The 17,196-nt window shown below is 43.0% G+C and overlaps 2 protein-coding genes across 5 annotated transcripts; one reads left to right on the forward strand and one right to left on the reverse strand.

Annotated features, from left to right (window-relative positions):
* Nucleotides 1–327: 327 nt before the first annotated feature.
* Nucleotides 328–5,059, reverse strand: LOC119038477 (armadillo repeat-containing X-linked protein 3). 4 transcript variants are annotated; one of them, XM_037130991.2, is made up of 5 exons: nucleotides 4,911–5,059; nucleotides 4,278–4,385; nucleotides 3,923–3,983; nucleotides 3,603–3,673; nucleotides 328–3,337 (listed from the first exon to the last, which is right to left on the reverse strand). In XM_037130991.2, the coding sequence occupies exon 5, from the start codon at nucleotides 3,195–3,197 to the stop codon at nucleotides 2,058–2,060; it is 1,140 nt and encodes a 379-aa protein (XP_036986886.1). In that variant the 5' UTR covers nucleotides 3,198–3,337; nucleotides 3,603–3,673; nucleotides 3,923–3,983; nucleotides 4,278–4,385; nucleotides 4,911–5,059; the 3' UTR covers nucleotides 328–2,057. The 4 variants fall into 4 exon arrangements, with proteins under 4 accessions (XP_036986886.1, XP_036986885.1, XP_053513501.1 ...); XM_037130990.2 differs by having other exon boundaries at nucleotides 3,923–3,986; XM_053657526.1 differs by lacking the exon at nucleotides 4,278–4,385.
* Nucleotides 5,060–10,077: 5,018 nt separating this feature from the next.
* Nucleotides 10,078–12,761, forward strand: ARMCX6 (armadillo repeat containing X-linked 6). Its single transcript, XM_037130993.2, has 3 exons — nucleotides 10,078–10,187; nucleotides 11,332–11,969; nucleotides 12,357–12,761. Exons 2-3 carry the CDS (start codon nucleotides 11,478–11,480, stop codon nucleotides 12,759–12,761), a joined length of 897 nt encoding a protein of 298 aa, XP_036986888.2. The 5' UTR covers nucleotides 10,078–10,187; nucleotides 11,332–11,477.
* Nucleotides 12,762–17,196: the final 4,435 nt, after the last annotated feature.

Below are 17,196 nucleotides of genomic sequence, written 5' to 3' on the forward strand. Positions count from 1 at the left end.
ATATGCATAATTTGGTGGGATCACCATGCCCAACAACTTTAAGCCAATGAATCCCTGGGCTTTCGTCTACTATAGAGAACATTAGAGTAAGTATATAGAAGCCTGGGACTTAAACCAGATCATAACTAAACAAAGAATTTTACTCTTTCCTGGTCTCACATATAAAGCAGCATATCTCCAAACTGACTGGGAATATATTTTGGGAGCTGGTAAAATCATGTTTGAGAAAATAATTTGAGTCCTTAGAAATAAAAAGAATAAGAACTAGTTCTTTGATAAATTATTTTAACAGTTGCCTTGCAGGAATGACAGAACTCTACACAACAGTCACTTAATAAGTGTTAACCTTTATTGTTACTATTTTTTAAATGACACTGACACATGGCAAAATGCCCCCAGCAAAACAAAGATCAACAACAACAAAAAAACTATGAACTCTGCACTCTAGGAAATTAAAGGTGCTTGCTTTTCTTAATTAACTATTATGTGCCAGAAGATTGTAAGTATTTTGCATGTATTACTTCATTTAATCCTCCTGATGAGCCTCATCTTCACCACTTATCTATCATTTCAGAAAGAAAACTTCTAACCCATCTCATTTTTAATCTAAATATTTTTTCCATTTAGTATATGCTCCAATCACCTACTTCATTCCCAACACTTTCCTTTTTCAAAAATTTCCAAAAAATTCAATATTCATTTTAGATAAATAAGGACATACCAATAATTTAAAAGTAAAAAGGTAAAAGAACACTCATTATCCTTCCACCCAAAGATAACCAGTTACTATTTGGGTGTCTATAATTCAGAATTTTTAATGTCTACTTAAATATGTTTTATTATTCTAAAAAAATGAAATTCTATTCTCAATATCACTATCTAAACCTGCCTTTCTTACTTAACAATGCATGATGAATATCTTCCTGGCAGTATGGATTTAAATCAATACACTTATCATTACCATCTGAAGATTCCTTAATTTATTTGACCAATCCAATGTACTAGACACTTGTTCCAATTTTTACTATTTTAGATAGTGCTGGGATGTACATACCTGTATATGCAGTCTTTGATCAATTTTTCAACTATTTTCTTAAGGGTTCACATATTTTAAGGCTTATAATATGTATTACCAAATGGTCCTCCACAAACTTAGTTCCAATGTAAATTCATTCCCACCACAAGTTTGAAAGGGTCCATTTTGCCACACCTCTGTGGATAGTGCACAGTAGGTGAGGGGGAGACTTTTATGTGGATTCCAATTATTCTTTCTAGTTAAAAATATTTAGTGGTTTTTGTGTTCATTGCAGTAACGTTCAAACAACTCTCCACCAACTGGCTTCACATGCCTTTCTAAATTTATTTACTGTCATTCCCTGCATGCTCCACTCTAAGCAGACTAATTTTCTCACTGTCATAGGAAGAGTTCCTACCTCCATGCCTTTCTGACACCCGTTCCCCCTCACTCTCATCTCATGGAATGCCCTAACTACCCTACTCCCTTTTAATTTAAAAGGCTGCTTCCTCCATGAATCTGTAGCTACTATATCCTACAGAAGCCTTTGTTTCCTCTGTGCTCTGAGAATGCATATTTGACAATGGGTATACTCTCCAGATATTCTCAGTTATTTTGTTTCTATGTTTATTATCTTTCCAACTAGGTTATAAACAAAAGGGCAAAGATTCATTCTTTCTTTTTTCTTTCTAGCATTAACACACAATTTTATTGATGATACACAAATGAAGTCAATGCAAATGACAGGAGGGAGCTTACTTAGGATGAATTGGTTCACTGTCACTTATACAGAATACTACAAATATTTCAATGTAGGCAGTGAGATAAAAAAGACAATAAACATGTTTTCAGAACATGTAGTGACATTCATTCATCCAGCTTAGACTTAAAAACCAACTCAGATAAATATCAGCATTGATGATACAATATGATATTCACTACTCAAAATTGGTAGCTGGATGGATTCCTTTACCATATAAACAAATTGGAGAAAAGGAACAGTTTACAATGTGTGCTGCTTTTAAACTACAAAATCAAGAAGTTATTCCTGGCTGTTTGGAAACATATGCTCAGCCAGTTTGGCCATGAATTTTCCAACTTTTACTTTCACCAAGAAATCATGGTGACTTTCTATCCCCAGAATCTTATCAGCACACACCTGAAATTCTTTTAAAAAGAAAAACAGTGAACCTTCACTGAAATGATTGTGAGTAGGTTCATTTTCTTCCCATTTAAAATTGTCCTCTATATTCTCAAATATGACCAGAAGTTTCAGAATAATCTCTTTGTTTTCCTTGTTATTAAAGAGGGAACCCAGTGAAGATGGTACTTGGGCCCTGAGAAGTTCTCTAGTCATGGCTGGATTTTCAGCCAAGTTCAAAAGGAGTTTCAAAACCTGAAATTTGGTTTCTTCATTTCCTGCTGAAAATAAACGAAAAAAGTCTGAAATGGAATTAGCAAGCATGTGCTGATACTCATTAGTAACAGTCATATTTGTAAGCAATCTTAGTCCAGCCAGCTGCACAGATGAATTCAAGCGAGAAGTGATTGTGTCATCACACACTTGATTCATGTATATCTTAAGCCTGCGCTGATTTTCAGCATTCACACTCAGGTTATTCAAGACAATTAAAGCCTTTTCCTTAACAATGGGATCCCGAGTATTAAGAATCTTCGCAACAATTGGGAGACCACCCAGATCACGAATAATATCTCTGTTAAATGCATAAGCAGCATTGTTACCCAGGGCGATTAAAGCTGCTTCAAGAATATAAGGCTTTTCCGACATCTCAACCAAGCAAAGAACTTTTTGCAGCTCTTGAGGGGACAAAATAGTATCATCTGAGTTGGGGGAAGCCCGTTTCTGAACAGCTCGTCGAGCCCGGGTAGCCCTTGCCCTTGCCCTGGCCCTAGCTCTGGTCCCAGCCTCAGTCCCAATCCGGGCCCAAGGTGGGTACCATACTATACCCTTGCTCTCACTGTTGTCATCATCATCATCAGACCAGTCATTGTACCTGGCCCCAGGGCAGTCCCCAACATCATCCACATCCCCAGGCCCACCCTCAGCCATTTTCTCTTTGTTCTGTTTTCTTCCCCGGGCCAGTCTATAAATGCAATAGCAGGCACCAGCCCCAATCACCAGTCCTGCAGTCACCCAGCCTACTTTCCTGGCGTAGCCCATGCAATCGTCCCTGACAGTAATAGGGACCAAGGAACAGAGTAGTCACTCAGTCTTGGGGGAAACTGTGGGCCTGGGTGCTGGCCTGTAGAAGGATGTCTTCAGCCACTTCAAGGCCACAATGGATGATACTGGAGGTGAACCTAGAGACAGAGGAAGAAAATGGGGTTTGAGTTTCTCTTCTCTTTGTGTTGCCCCATACAGGGAGTTATAGAGTGGGGCAGGAGAGTAGTAAATGAGTACTTGGTAAGAAATGTAGATTTTTAATAAATTCCATACTACTCATTTCACCCACCACCTACCCTTCCCAACCCTCCCCTCCCCAAGTCTATGGAACCCATAGGGTCTTTTGGGTCCTCAGCCATGCCAACCTCAGATGTGCCCAGGGAGTGGCACCCTTGCACTTACCTCCTCCAGACAGGCAGTCTGCCTCTTCTTCCCTCCCCTGGAGCTGTGCCACACCCAATAACCCTTGTGATCTGCCGAGAGACCAGAGACGGTGAGAACTGAGGGCTTGAAGGACTGACTGTTCTTTCCTTGCTTTCCTGATTCACTATCCAGGTTGTCAGATTTGTTTAAACTTCTCTATGCCATCCAAAACATGCACATGCCTGCCCCTTCCCTAGCCTGAAATAGGAGGGATGTTAGGGAAATAAGGTAAGATTTGGGGAGTGAGGCAGATTTCCAACCCCTCCCCCATTACAGTCAGCCCCCAAAGCCACACCGACCTCTACTGATCTGAGGAAACTTCCTCCTTCACTTCAAGTGGTGCCACCTGCTACAGCAGACCTGCTGGATGACAGATTGAAAACATGGGGACTAAGTACTGTTGAGAGAGGAGGATTATAACCAAACTATCTGATAGGCTTTCCTTCTGTCATTCTCCCCCAGCCCATCCCACCGCTCACACACACACACACACACACACACACACACACACACACACACACAATGCGTGCCATTTCACCACAGCCCCAAGAATACAACAAATATACTCAGACTCACATCAACCTAGATTATCGACATCTTTGGTTTCTTTCTACTTGCACCACCGCCCCTCTTAGGGTACCCAGATGGTCTTACCCTCAAATTGACCTTCACCAATCAGGGATAATTTCCTTCCTCTTCACTTGCCTGGTGTAGTGCTGTAAACTACAGGAAGACTGGCAACCTGGGAGAGGCTCAGACCCACTAAACACAGAACCATAGTCAAGAAGACACAGCCACAGTCAGAAAAAGGAAACAGCCTCTACCGAGTATTTGGTGGACGGACCAAGTCCCCAGAACGTGAAATTCTTTCCCAATTCTGAGGCCTGGTTGTCAAAGGCCTCACAGGCCTCAGAATTCCTATCCCTGTTACCCTTCTCGGGGGTTCTGCTGACACATCACGCTGCACCCCCACCTCCCCCGCCCATGCCCAACCTTTCCCAGTCGGCACTATTCTGGAGAACTGAGAGCTAATACCAAGGCCACAGCTCCCTTTCCGGATTACGGTCTCGGCTCCTAGCAGATTTCCACCTTCTGATCTCTGGCCTGCTCCCCAAACACCTCCCTGCTCACTGTTTTGCAGCATGGACAAGGGCTGCAGGCAGGACAGATGTCCTGGAAAGTGGGGGGGGGGAGTGGGAGAGTCAACGGAGGTGTCTCAGGACCCGCGACGGTCTCCGCCCTACACCCTGGACCACCCACACTTCATGGAATCTCCCAGGCACTGACCTTCCGGGATCCGGAACAATTTCCTTCTTCCTCTCGTTCTTCCCTCTGTAACAGGCCCGCTATCCCGCAGGGCAGTGGGGAGCTGGTACTCAGACGGAACAAGGACTAGAACAAGAGGGACTTCTGCACACGTCAGCTCTTGGTCACGTGAGAGCTACGTCATCCACAAAGTCTGGTCCTCAATTTCCCCTCCCACCAGCAGTGCGGCAGAAAAGGACCCGCCCCGCTTCATTTCCTCCCCCACGCCAGGCCTTGTTACTGTTTCTTCTTTGCTAATCCCACCTCCCAGTAGTTGAGTTTGCCTTCCTCTGATTACCAGAAAATGACGGCATCTTCCGTTAGGGCTACTGGCCACTTGTACTTTTTGAAAAATTTGCTTTTCTCTTCTCTAGGCTCCTGGGACAGCGACCTCTTCTTCCACCTCCCCTCCTCCAAACTATTAATGTCTACCATTTCCTCTGAAATCTAGTCCCAGATCTAAAACAAACAAAAATCAAAAAAGGAGACCTGGAGTGAGAGTGTTTTTTACTTTCTTAATATTTTTTGTTCTCCACTCTCCCAACCCCAGCCTGCATTCTTTTCATGAGAAAGGTTACTATAAAGCTCTCGTTTGAGGGGGAAGAAAAAGTGGGAGTTGGAGACTGATATTGAGTAGATGACCTCCAAGAGCTCCATATTTTTCCACTTGTGGGGAGTGTTATACTTGTCACTCAAAGGGATCTTAATGTCCTCTAGGGCCTAACAGATAACACAACCCTGAATGAGCTAATCAGTGTGTCTGAGAATGTGTAATTCTTCTGACTAGCCCAGTCTTCTAAACAGGTGAGCTACAGTCTTCTACTTGCTTCAGTTAACCAGGAAGAAGCATGGGACCCTCAGAAGCCAGTAACACAAAAAAGCTTGAGTAGAAACCACAACTGTGTAGTGACTATCTGTCAGATGAACAGGCATGAACAACTGACAAAGTGAGTGGATACAAAGGACATTACAAAATATATTTGGGTACAAATAAAGAATATTATCTTTCAATAAAAAATGTTTTAGAGGAACACTGAGACCAAGAGAAAATTAGCTGAACTAGCATCTAGCAATTACTGGGAAAACATTTCACCAACTGGTTTGATGAACTCAATGATTCACCTGTCAGCAATGATCATTTTTATAGTGGGGAAAGTAATAAAATAACATCAGAACATGGGGTCTGCAGTAGGATATTCCCTAATAGTTCAGATATAAGGTTATTATCTCAGTGTAGCTTTTTAAATCCTTGGAAAATGTGAAAGTAAATCAAGAGACTGGGAAGTTTTGGAACAAGCAAAACTCCATGGAAATTCACATAAACACAACTTCTGGGAAGTCAGTACTAGAAAATGACTGAAATTTAGTAAAGAGAAACCAAAACAACTATATGATTCTGTGTTTAGGGAAAGATCATGTGCAGTGAAGGAGCTCATTTAAGCACAGAGTATATGAAAAGGAGAGTCAGAAGAAAATGGTAGTTCCCACTGTCTGAAGGAGAGGGAGAATTTGCTAACATGACTGGAACATTTACCTCTTCTTGGAAAGAGTACTTCAAGCTTCCTTAGCTGAAAGCCATTTCTTTACAAAAAGATTTAATTAATTTATTTTTAGACAGAGGGGAAAGGAGAGAGGTAGAGAAACATCAATGTGTGGTTGCCTCTCGTGCACCCCCTACTGGGCACCTAGCCTACGACTCAGGCATGTGCCCTGACCAGGAATCCAACCTGCAATCCTTTGGTTTGCAGGCTGGCATTCAATCCACTGAGCCACACCAGCCAGGGTGGAAAGCTACTTCTTAAGGTGAACCAATTCCTTGCTCTTATTACAGGCTCACCCAGCAACTTCCTGAGGTATGGTTTCCCAAGTTGTAGCTTGCCTACAGGAAAATAAAGGGCTGGTAAAATTGACAGAAACCTCCAATACTCCTGACAGATATACTTCTCAGGGTAAATTATTCAGGTGTAACTCCTGTTGAAAGAGCTTCCCTTATGACCTAATTATAGGAGAAGGTAGAGATCCATGGTTTGAGTATTCAGATCTAGATTTATATATGTCTATGAATGAGTATCTTTCCTTGACAGAGCATCTATTCTGAGAATACAGACAAAATCAGTTGGTTGATCATAAAACAATGAGGACAAAACCTTGAACTATACATGCAACTCTGTGGAATCCTGTCAGGGAAACCAGGTAGATTTGCCTTAGAAACTTGTGCATCAGCATTTTAGAATTGTACCTCTTTAATGTTCAGTTAATGTGAAAATTAAACACATGCTGTGGCAAGTAGACCCCTAGGACCTCCGTCACAGTTGGACAATGGGTTAATATCCAAAGTTATTAAAAGGATCCTGCAAATCGACAACATCTGAAACAGTTCAAATTTCTCTCTTGGAAAAGAAAGGAAGTGTACTTTATATTTTACATACCCTGACTTTTCCACAGCTAAAGAGTGGTCATTGTACCCAATACAGACCAATTCAATACTCTCTTAATTAAATCTTAAATACTCTTTTACTAAAACTATAAATCTTGATAAAATTGAAAATAAGTGGAATTATGGCACCTGAAAGAGTCTATCAATTCTTCCTGCCTAGACCCCACAGAGGTGATCTTGGTTTTCAACATCCTTTTGTTGTTTAAGTTCACCAGGTCTGGTTTCTGTTGCTTGCAACCAAACAAAATCAACTAATACACAGTACAAATATAAGTAACAAAATATAAAAAGCAATATAGCTTTTTAAGATAACAATCTTCTATAATTTCTTTTCCTCGCCCTTGACAATTCCTTTAGTGTTACCATCTTCCTATCTTTTGTTTGCGTGTTTGTTTTTAGACACTTTATAGGTTACATGTCACATACGATGACATACTGATTTAAGCCTTTTGCCAGTGGCTACCCATAGTCTTTTGCAGGCTCAGGAATGTTATGAAGAACTGCTTAAGGATTTTACTTTTTCACTTTTGAAATGGTTAGGCAAATAACATACCCTAAAATGTTAATGAATGTAGAATGGATAGCCAAGTAGAATTTAAACACTAGTCTCAAGGTTTCTTGTTAGGAATTGTAGAAGAAAATGACAAAACAGTAAGAGAATTTAAAGGTTTATTCCTGTGGGGTTTAGGAAGTTTTAGAGAGGGAGCGGATTCAAACAGGGAAGGTCTGACAGACTGGGAAAATGGTGGTCACAGGTTACACACCGGAAAAATTGGAAAATATACCAAAGGTGGATTTATTTTATACTGGGAAAAAAATGTGAGAATGGAATTTTTTGAAGCTTTATTAAGCTTTACATGCTCCTTTGTTCTTTCTCATGCATGTATTTGAAACAAATAAAAAGCTACTTATGTAAGTACTTAGCAGGCAAAAAGTTGACAGTTGAATATTCAAGGTTTGTTTAAAGGGTGAGAAAAATAACATTATAAAGCAAAGGTGGCAAAATAAATGAAGTAGGGGTTTAGAGAGAGGGAGTGATTGGTGAGTAAATTTGGATTATAAAAGTTCAAGGAAGATCAGAAAGGTGCACATGTTCTTGACTTCTGAGTATTCGTTCACCAGCAAGGCACTCTAGGCTCTCTGGCTCACCTCCGGAAAAACCTCCCTCCACATGGCATCTCACTGGGGAGCTTCCTAGTGGAGTGTCATATTTCAATATTCTAAGAATGAGGCTGCCTGAAGGGTCTATATTTAGAGTATGACTCCCTAGCAGGGACAGCTGAATGTCTGGGGACTAACTTCTGCATACTTTGTCCCTGAGTTCTGGGATTATTCTGAGGGGTTTGTAGGGATGGTTCAGTGAAATTTTAACAGAAGTCAGTAAATGAAAAGGCCTCTTTCTCCTAGCGAGCTCTTGGGACCCTGTGAACTGTGCTTTTTGTGAGGGAAAAATGACATAGATCTCAGGGGTGTTACAGTGATTTACAGACACCCACGGACCCTCACCACTATCTCCACTGGAAGATGCACAATAGTAACCACTGCTAGGATGACATAGAACATGAATAGCAGATACCACAGATATTGGACCAGGGTCCTGATTAAATGAAAAGTCCATCTATTGAGTCTCACTTTATCAAAGGGATAATAGGGAATTCTGTAATTTCTGGATAATATATGGGTTACATCATACAACTTCATACAAGATTTTAAATAAAGAACTTTGAAAGAAGAGCAGGCTGATCTGTGGAGTTACTATTTTTTTAAGGTGCATCTGAAGATATGTGATTCATTTGAATTTGGAGTCTGCATATAGTCTGTCCTTTGAAGCCAGAAGGAAAGCCATCCAGCAGTCTTCTATGAAAATCCCAGTAGTCTGACACCTAATACTATGAGTTCAGCCAGGAAAAAGAAAGGGATAGAAGTTCACTTATTCAAACTGGTCATAATTAAAACACTGACCACCTCACTATTGATTTATGTTATCCATCAATTTATAAATCATAACAAAAGCACACTGGTTTTATTTTCAAGGACATGCTTTTAAATATTAATATGCTGTTTAAAAGCTGCTATTTCTGGTGCAGTCAAAAGAAAATATTTTTAATGCAGTAAGAATTAATCAAATGAACGTGGCCTCCCTATTAACTGGGGATTCTTTATAAGTATAGATATACATATAGGTACTTAAATTCTATTTTTCCAAGTGATACAGCTGTATTACTTTTCTGATTACAGTATTATAGATTGAGTCTATAAAAAATGAAGGAAAAAAGAACATAAATGTATCAAAAAGATTAATAAAAACCTCACTACTACTTGGACTTCCTTTTCTGACCACCTGCCCCACAATTTTGGTGCAGTGACTGCATGTGGAAAGAGGTGAAAATTAAGAGAGGGACACAGGAATTTCGGAGTCAAGGAAAGGATAAGACATTTCTCCAAAAAGCATAAGTAAACGGCAGACCCAAGAAAAGATGCTGCTCCTTCTTGTAATTGAAGAAAGCCAAATTCAAACACCAGAAAGCCATGACTTCTGGTTTCTGCTTTTGTTGTAGAGGAAGAGTGATGGGGAAAAGTGTGATGGGTGGCAGCACGGGGCACGCTGGTGCCTGTCGCACTGTTTAAAGAGTGGAAATTGGGGGCCAGAACTCACTGTTGACGTGATTGTCACGTGACCAAGAGCTGCCTAGAGCTGAACTCCTGCTAGTCACCTCTGTCAGGGTACCAGCCCTCTATTACTCTGCAGGCTTCTGAAGGAAGGAGGAAACTAGCCTCGGACTGTGCAGGTCGGTGCGCGTGTGAGCTCTGCTTGGAGAGAGGTGAGAGTGGGAGAGGGCCAAGAGCGCCACTGATGCAGGTTCCGGCTGATTGGAGCTGTATCCCTTTCTCACCTCCTTTATAAATACCAGCTCCACACTCGCTAATCCCCGTACCCATTTTAGTAGAGAACTGTCAGGCTTCTGGCGGGGTAGTGAGGGGAGTGAATGGCGGTTACTGAGACGGCAAGAAAGGGTCCACAATCAGGGCACTCTTATCCCTAGTGCTGCTCAGTCCACCCAGCACTCTGTCTCCTTAGTCCCCAATCTGTATGCAGGTTTGTAAGTCTGTTGGCCCACAGGTCGCTGCAAAAGTGGAGGCGAGGGAAGGAGCAAACTTTCTTGGGACCCTGCAGGTCAGCGTGACGGTGGGATAAGCCCTGGATCCTGGGTGGAGTTGGCTCTGTAGAGAGGGTTGGGATTCCTGCGGGCCAATCCCAGTCGCCCTCTCCCGGTCCCTTCTTTCTCCACATTTCCTCCCAATTAGGTGCATGGAAAGGGGTGTGGCGGCCTATGCTGGGGAAATGGCGGAGGACAAGAGGCGGGGTAGAAGAGGGGTGGGGGAAAGCCCGGATAAGGAAAGCCCAGAGAAGTGAGAAATATTTTCAAATCAAAAGCTGAAAAATTTGAAAAACGAGTATTGGGACCTGTGTTTTAAGTGGTGATCCATGCAATACACTTTCAGTTCTTCACTGCTGGCTGCCTTTCCGTCTGTCCTTCAGTCCTTCTGCCAGACTCTCCAACAATCACTGTGCAATGACACAGAAGACAAGGAAAGGAGAAGGAATTTACCTGACTTTGGTAGAGGGTGGCGGGAGAAACTGCCTGTGAATCTTTGGGGGTAGCAATGTGGTGTAGGAGGAGACTACCTGAGGGTTAGCTTCTCCATTTCATCCTCCTAGCTATCATGGCCCAACCCCAACTCCTACCCTTTTCTCTGGGACCTGTAAGAAAAATGGTGGATCCTGAGGCTAGAGGGAGGGTCTCTCTCTCTCTCTCTCTCTAACACAGACACACACGCACAGAGAGAGAGAGAGAGAGAGAGAAATAGTTTCCTCATAACCCACCTCTCTCAACCAGAACTCAAACTACACTCTGTTTGGTCAGACACAGCCCAAAGCCCTAATACTATTTTTTTCACCCATAGATTCATTACAAGATAAATACAGGAGCCTGGGAGAGGCTGAAGACCACTACTTTACACAATTACAGTTGCTGGCCCTAAGATTCCTCTTCATTCAGGTGGGAAAAGTCCCTCTCTTTTCCTGTCACAAGGCTGGCACAGACTTGAACATGGGGCAGGCTCGGGAAGTGGGTTGGATGACAGCAGGACTGATGATTGGGGCTGGTGCCTGCTATTGTATTTGCAAACTAATCATAGGAAGAAATGACAGAGAGAAGTGGGAGGAGGAGGAAGAGGAATGGGAAGATGACCAAGAGCTGGATGAAGAAGAGCCTGAGATGTGGTTTGATTTCACAACTATGGCTCAGCTCTGGAATGAGGATGGGGATTGGACAGCACCTGGTGGAACTGAACACAGACCTTTCGGTGGGGGCAGGGCGAATCGAACACACCCAGAAAGACAGCATCCATTCCCATATGAACACAAAAATAATTGTAGTGCTAAAAGCTTTAAAATTTTCAGTTATGCTCTTGATCTCTTCAAGTGCCATTTTATTCAAGGAAACATGTTTTTTGCTCAACCCGAGGGTGCTGGTTTTTCATTTAGCCACAATGTCAATAGTCATTTGGTCAGTGTCTCCCTTGTTGGAAACATGATCCCTGTTGGGAACCTTACACCTGGCTTCTAGCTAAAAACATTGCATTGATTACAGGAACCTGTGCGCTCCACAAGCCAATCGGCTACAGGCACATGAGTTGTGCATGCGCTCCACAAGCCAATCAGCTACAGGCACATGAGGTGTCCACGAGTACCAGTTGCACCCAAGTAATCAATAAGCGGGCCCTTCTTTGTCTCAAGCTAGCCAATAGCAAGCAACCTAATCTCTCCCTCCCCCCCTATATATATATACCCAGTTTGGAAAAATAAAGTTTGCAGCTTGATCAGAATCTTTTGTCTTGCTGCCATTGTTCGCGCCTCTTGTCCCCCCAACTCATTTGTTCTAGGTAGGTGGTCGAGCCCCAGTTGATTGCTCCGCGGGCCGGAGCAGATCCCCACTCCCAATCCCACAATTAAGGATACTTTGTGTGCCCCGGATAATGTGGATGCCAGTGTGGAAAATCAGTGTCAGATTAAGATGTTCATTAATGAATTGTGCCAGGAAACTGCGTCACATTGCTGCAACTCATTTCTGCAGCACGTCGAGTTAAATTTGTTAATAAGCATGACAATTATTAATAACATGCCTCCCAAGTCCATTTCAGACCTGAGATTTCCTTTGATATCAGAAGGAAGTGGATGTGCTGAGGTTCAGGTTTTCACACTGTTGATGAGTTTGTCTAAAAAGCCAGTCTCTGCAGGGAACTTGCTGGGTACCCAAATGCTACTCTCATTCATGTTCCTCTTTATCAAGAACAGAAAGAGACAGGTTCTTCTGGACACCCTGTCCTCTTAAATGACCTCCTTGAACAGAATGGGACTGAATCTACCCAAAACCTGTTTTGTGAACACACTCGTGTTCTCATTCAAAGACTCTGCAGTGGGTGCTATAGAAGATCCAGCCTTAGCCAATAACCACATCATGGTGTGAAAGTTAGGCCTGCTAAATTGAGGACCACACTCTTATTGGCCTGGCTGGGATTCCCACAGAGCTTTGAGTAACTTCTTGGTTTTGCAGTCTACAGGCAATGTGCATTGTAAATCACTCCCTCACTTGGTCCTGTGGTAAAGGGCTCATTTCATTTGCCAGCTGTGGATAAAGCATCATGAAGGATGCTTGCCTGCTGTAGTCTCCCTGTCTAAACTGGACTGTTTTATGTTGGGAATGCATTTGTTCCTACATAAGTTGAATTATTTTTCTTTGACTCTCTTTTACACCAGCTGATAGATGGTGAACCTATTCATCAGAAAAAAGCACTCCCTTTCTATATGCTGTACTGACTTAACCTCATCCACCCAAGTCTACATTTATGTTTCATCAATAAACTTGTGTGCTTTGGCTGGCAAAAATGAGACATGGTACTTATTCTTGGTTTGACAGTCTGCATGAACAGAAAGACAAAACTACAGGATAAATGATAACTAGATGGGTGGGGTGGGGGATGGAGGGAGGGGGGCATTTGCTCTGATAAACACATGTTTATCACTGCCTGCAGGAGGCAGGGGTAGAGATGGGCTGCAGCATTGAGTATAAACCTCAACAAAGGGTTGGGGGCAGGTGGGGGGTATGAAGGGGGTTTGGTGGAATTAGGATAAAATTTTGGGAGGACTAGAAGAGATGACACCTGTGAAGCATGATGCACAGTGCCTGGCACCTGGCACAAGAAATCCCTTGATGAAGCTGTCTTACTTGACTGCCAGCCTAGAGCAAAATGTCAGTATCCTTGGGCTCACCTACACATCCCCAGGGGCCACTGGGCAACCCATCCCTGTGCAATTAATGGACGATATAGCAATAATGGTTTCCACTTGCTGCGTGCCCGCTTTGTATTGTTCTCTCTCTTCTGGAAAGTAGCTGTTAAACCTACTTCCAGGCCCTCTCCCTTCCTTGGAATCCCAAGGTGAAATTCCTGGCAGAGTGAGAAGAGTTGGTTGGCCCCTGCTTTCCTTGGTGGAACTACCTTTTTGCACCATCCTTGGTACCTTCAGTGAGATCCAGGAAGAGGAGAGCAGAGTTCTCCACAAACTTCCTAAGGGGGTCGTAGGGCAGCTGCTGAGGGTGCTTGGAATGGCTGTGGCTGGTCCATTGATCAGGAGATACTTCCTCCCCTCTATCCTCCATTGGAAGAAAGAAAGAACCCAACCCTGCCCACTGAGCCACTCCATGGAAATAAGCAACTTATTTCCAGACTCATGTCAACAAACCTTAGACATTATTTCACCTAAGCTAGGTTTCATGCATGTTTTGGGTGTGTCAAGCTATATTGCTGTCCCTCAAAGCTCTGGATAACTCAGTGGACAAGAAGCTTCCTTTGGACAGTACTGCTTCTGTGTCTGGTGCCTTCTTTTGATCTCCTGGGATGCTACTCTGGGCCACTGTTCCCCAGCCATCAATGCTCTCTAAGTGTTCTGCCTCCTGACTATTCTACTCTATAGAGAGCATAGTTTTTCTTCCTTCTTCCAGAGTTGGGGCTGCAGGTAGGTTGCAGCTCTCCTGCTTGTACCCATGTCCTATGCTTCAAACTGTCTAGTGGGCATGGTTGCCTGTCAGGTCCCCAGGCCATCTCAAGGATCCTCCATCCAGGAGTGGGGATGCTACCTCAGCTGGCATGTGATTGAAGTTCCATTGGCACCACACCACCACCAAGGATCATGCCCCGGGGTTTTTTGTTGTTGGCTCTGGGTCCCTGACTTGTTTCTTAAGAGCTGCTAATATGACCATCTTCTACTCCTAAGCAAGCTTCAGGTGAGCTGGGCAATCTGTTTTCCACATAAAATTGCCCTGCAGACAGCTCCTCCCTCTATTTGTTCCAATGCAGTGAGCTTGGCCCATGCAGTTGTCAGTGACACCTTATTACTCAGCCTCTTTAATCTCAGCACAAAGGCAGAGGGTTTTCTCCCTCCTCTTGTCTCAGGGTTCCAAATTAATACATACCTCCCTGTTTTGTGCTCTGCTAAATTCCTCTTTTTGTTATACCTCAAGCAGCTTCCCCCCATCTCTGGGAGACACTTGGTGCTTGCAGGCCACAACAACTTCCAACACAAGAAGGGCCTCAGATACTTTCTGCCCACTTCTGTCACAGGGAGACCTACCAGCATTGAAGTGTCTGCATGGTGTGGCCCAAGCCAAGGGCCTCCAATCTATTTTCTGGCACTGCCTTTCTGGAGACACTCCCTGTGTGTGAAAGTTCAGGCCCCTGGTTTGCCCTTTATTCCTTGGTGGGCTTCTGTGCTAGGGCAGAAGCCCAGCTCCCAGTGGATTCTGCTGGGGAATGTGGAAGATAGTTGGGACCATACATGTAAGTCAGGGTCTGATTAAGATACTCAGAGGCTCTCCACCTTGAAAGACTATGGCACCCCCTCTCACACTGAATTCAAAATGAAACAGCAAGGAAAAAAAATGAAACAGCAAGGGACCTCCAAGCACAAAACTTAACTTACCTGCCTGCTGCAAATAACAGAGCTTCTTACTGGGTTTCCCAATGTTAAACATTTGATATGGTCATTAAAGCTTGACCTTGTCACTCTGTGTAGAGGTGCCTTGCCTTAATGGGTGAGCCCCAGCCTAAGCTGTCTATTGTGTAAATCTGGACCTGTTGCCACAGACCAACTGCCTTTAGTACCAGAAAGGACCTTGGCTTTTCTTCTTTTCATCTCATTATTACATCTATATTTGGTGCCTGTAGATACCACATCAATTTCCAGTGCCCCTCCCTAGCCTCCTACTTCTCCTGAGAATTCTATGGTTTCACACATACAGCCCCCACGCCCCACAAAAGTGCAGGCAAGTTTGCAGACATCCAGTTTCCCAGTTGATGCATCCAGTCTCAAATTCTGCATTCTCACCGTGGCCCTATATGCCACTCTAGAAAGTAGTTTCAACCACAATCCCCTCATTTTGAGATGCCACCACAAATATGCATAATCCTCAACAAGTCAATCTAAACGCTGTCATAGCACCATTTACTTAAGAGTGACAGCTGTATGGAGGACTCCTTGTTCCCTGCTCCCTTCTAGGAGCCACTGATTGGTCTAAGATCCAGGTGGGTGCCACTCTTGAGTTCAGCACAGTCTTGCTAATCCCATGGCCAATCCCTTGTCTGTTACACATACTGTATGCACTACCTCACACTCTGTAATTTCCCTCCACTCTTTGGTGGGTAGTGATCCAACTTTACTTCTTTTTCCAGATGGGTAACCAATTAACCCAGCATCATCTATCACAACATTCTTAGGCTACAGAGTGGCACATTCTGGGATCCTCAGGCATCCAGCTGAGCATTCCTTCTGTGGCCTCTTAATGATGACATCCTCCTGAGGCAAACTCCTTTCTCCCTGGAACCTCTGACTTAGGAAACTCAGACCCCTGGGTAGTCTATGGCAGGGAGGGGTATGTTGGTGCTTGTGAGCAGGCTTTTGCCCTAGGTTCTTTGTCAAGACATATTCTGGCTCACAGAAGACTTTGTAACCCTCACACTGTTTATTTAGAACCATTGGAAACTGGGGCCTGGTTTCTTCCCACACCAAAATTACCTTATTTGTATGAGAGAAAAGCAAGTTTTTTTCCATATGTTTAGGAAAAAAAGTCCTGTTGGAGTTTTATATTTTCATTTTACTTAGGATAGTCTTTCACACTCTAAGTTTAGAAAACATTTACCTATATTTCCTTCCAAAATAAAAAGTTTCCTTTTTATTTAATAGTGTTAGCCCCTTTAACCTACTAGTAGTGTGTTTGTGTGTTTGCATGTGTATATACATTTAGTTTTAGGTTGACTTTGTGCCTAATGTTTCCCTAAATGTTTGATTCATTATACCAGTATCATTTATTGCAGAATTTATTTTTTATGTTTGATTGAAATTATACTTAGTTTGTGGATTAATTGGCAAGGATTGGCATCTTCAATTTTCCCACTTAGTCATATTTATTTAGATCCTTTTTACCGCTTGGTGATGTTTTCTTCATAACCATTTTTGACATTTCTTTTTGAGATTATTTCTACATATTTGTCTGTTTTTGTTGCTTTTGTCAATGGCATGGTCTTTACCTTCTCTACAGTGCTATGCTACTTCAATTCTGCTGTCTATATATCATGTGCCAGCACACTGGGCATCTTTGTGGTTTCTTTTAAAAAATATTTTATTGTTTATGCCACTACAGTTGTCCCCATTTTCCCTTTTTGCCCCCCTCTAACCAGCCCATCTCCCTCCATGTTCATAATCAGTCCCTCACC

The sequence above is a fragment of the Artibeus jamaicensis genome, unplaced genomic scaffold, assembly GCF_021234435.1.
Source record: "Artibeus jamaicensis isolate MK-2021 breed Jamaican fruit bat unplaced genomic scaffold, CSHL_Jam_final scaffold_461, whole genome shotgun sequence".
Classification (NCBI taxonomy): Eukaryota; Metazoa; Chordata; class Mammalia; order Chiroptera; family Phyllostomidae; genus Artibeus; species Artibeus jamaicensis.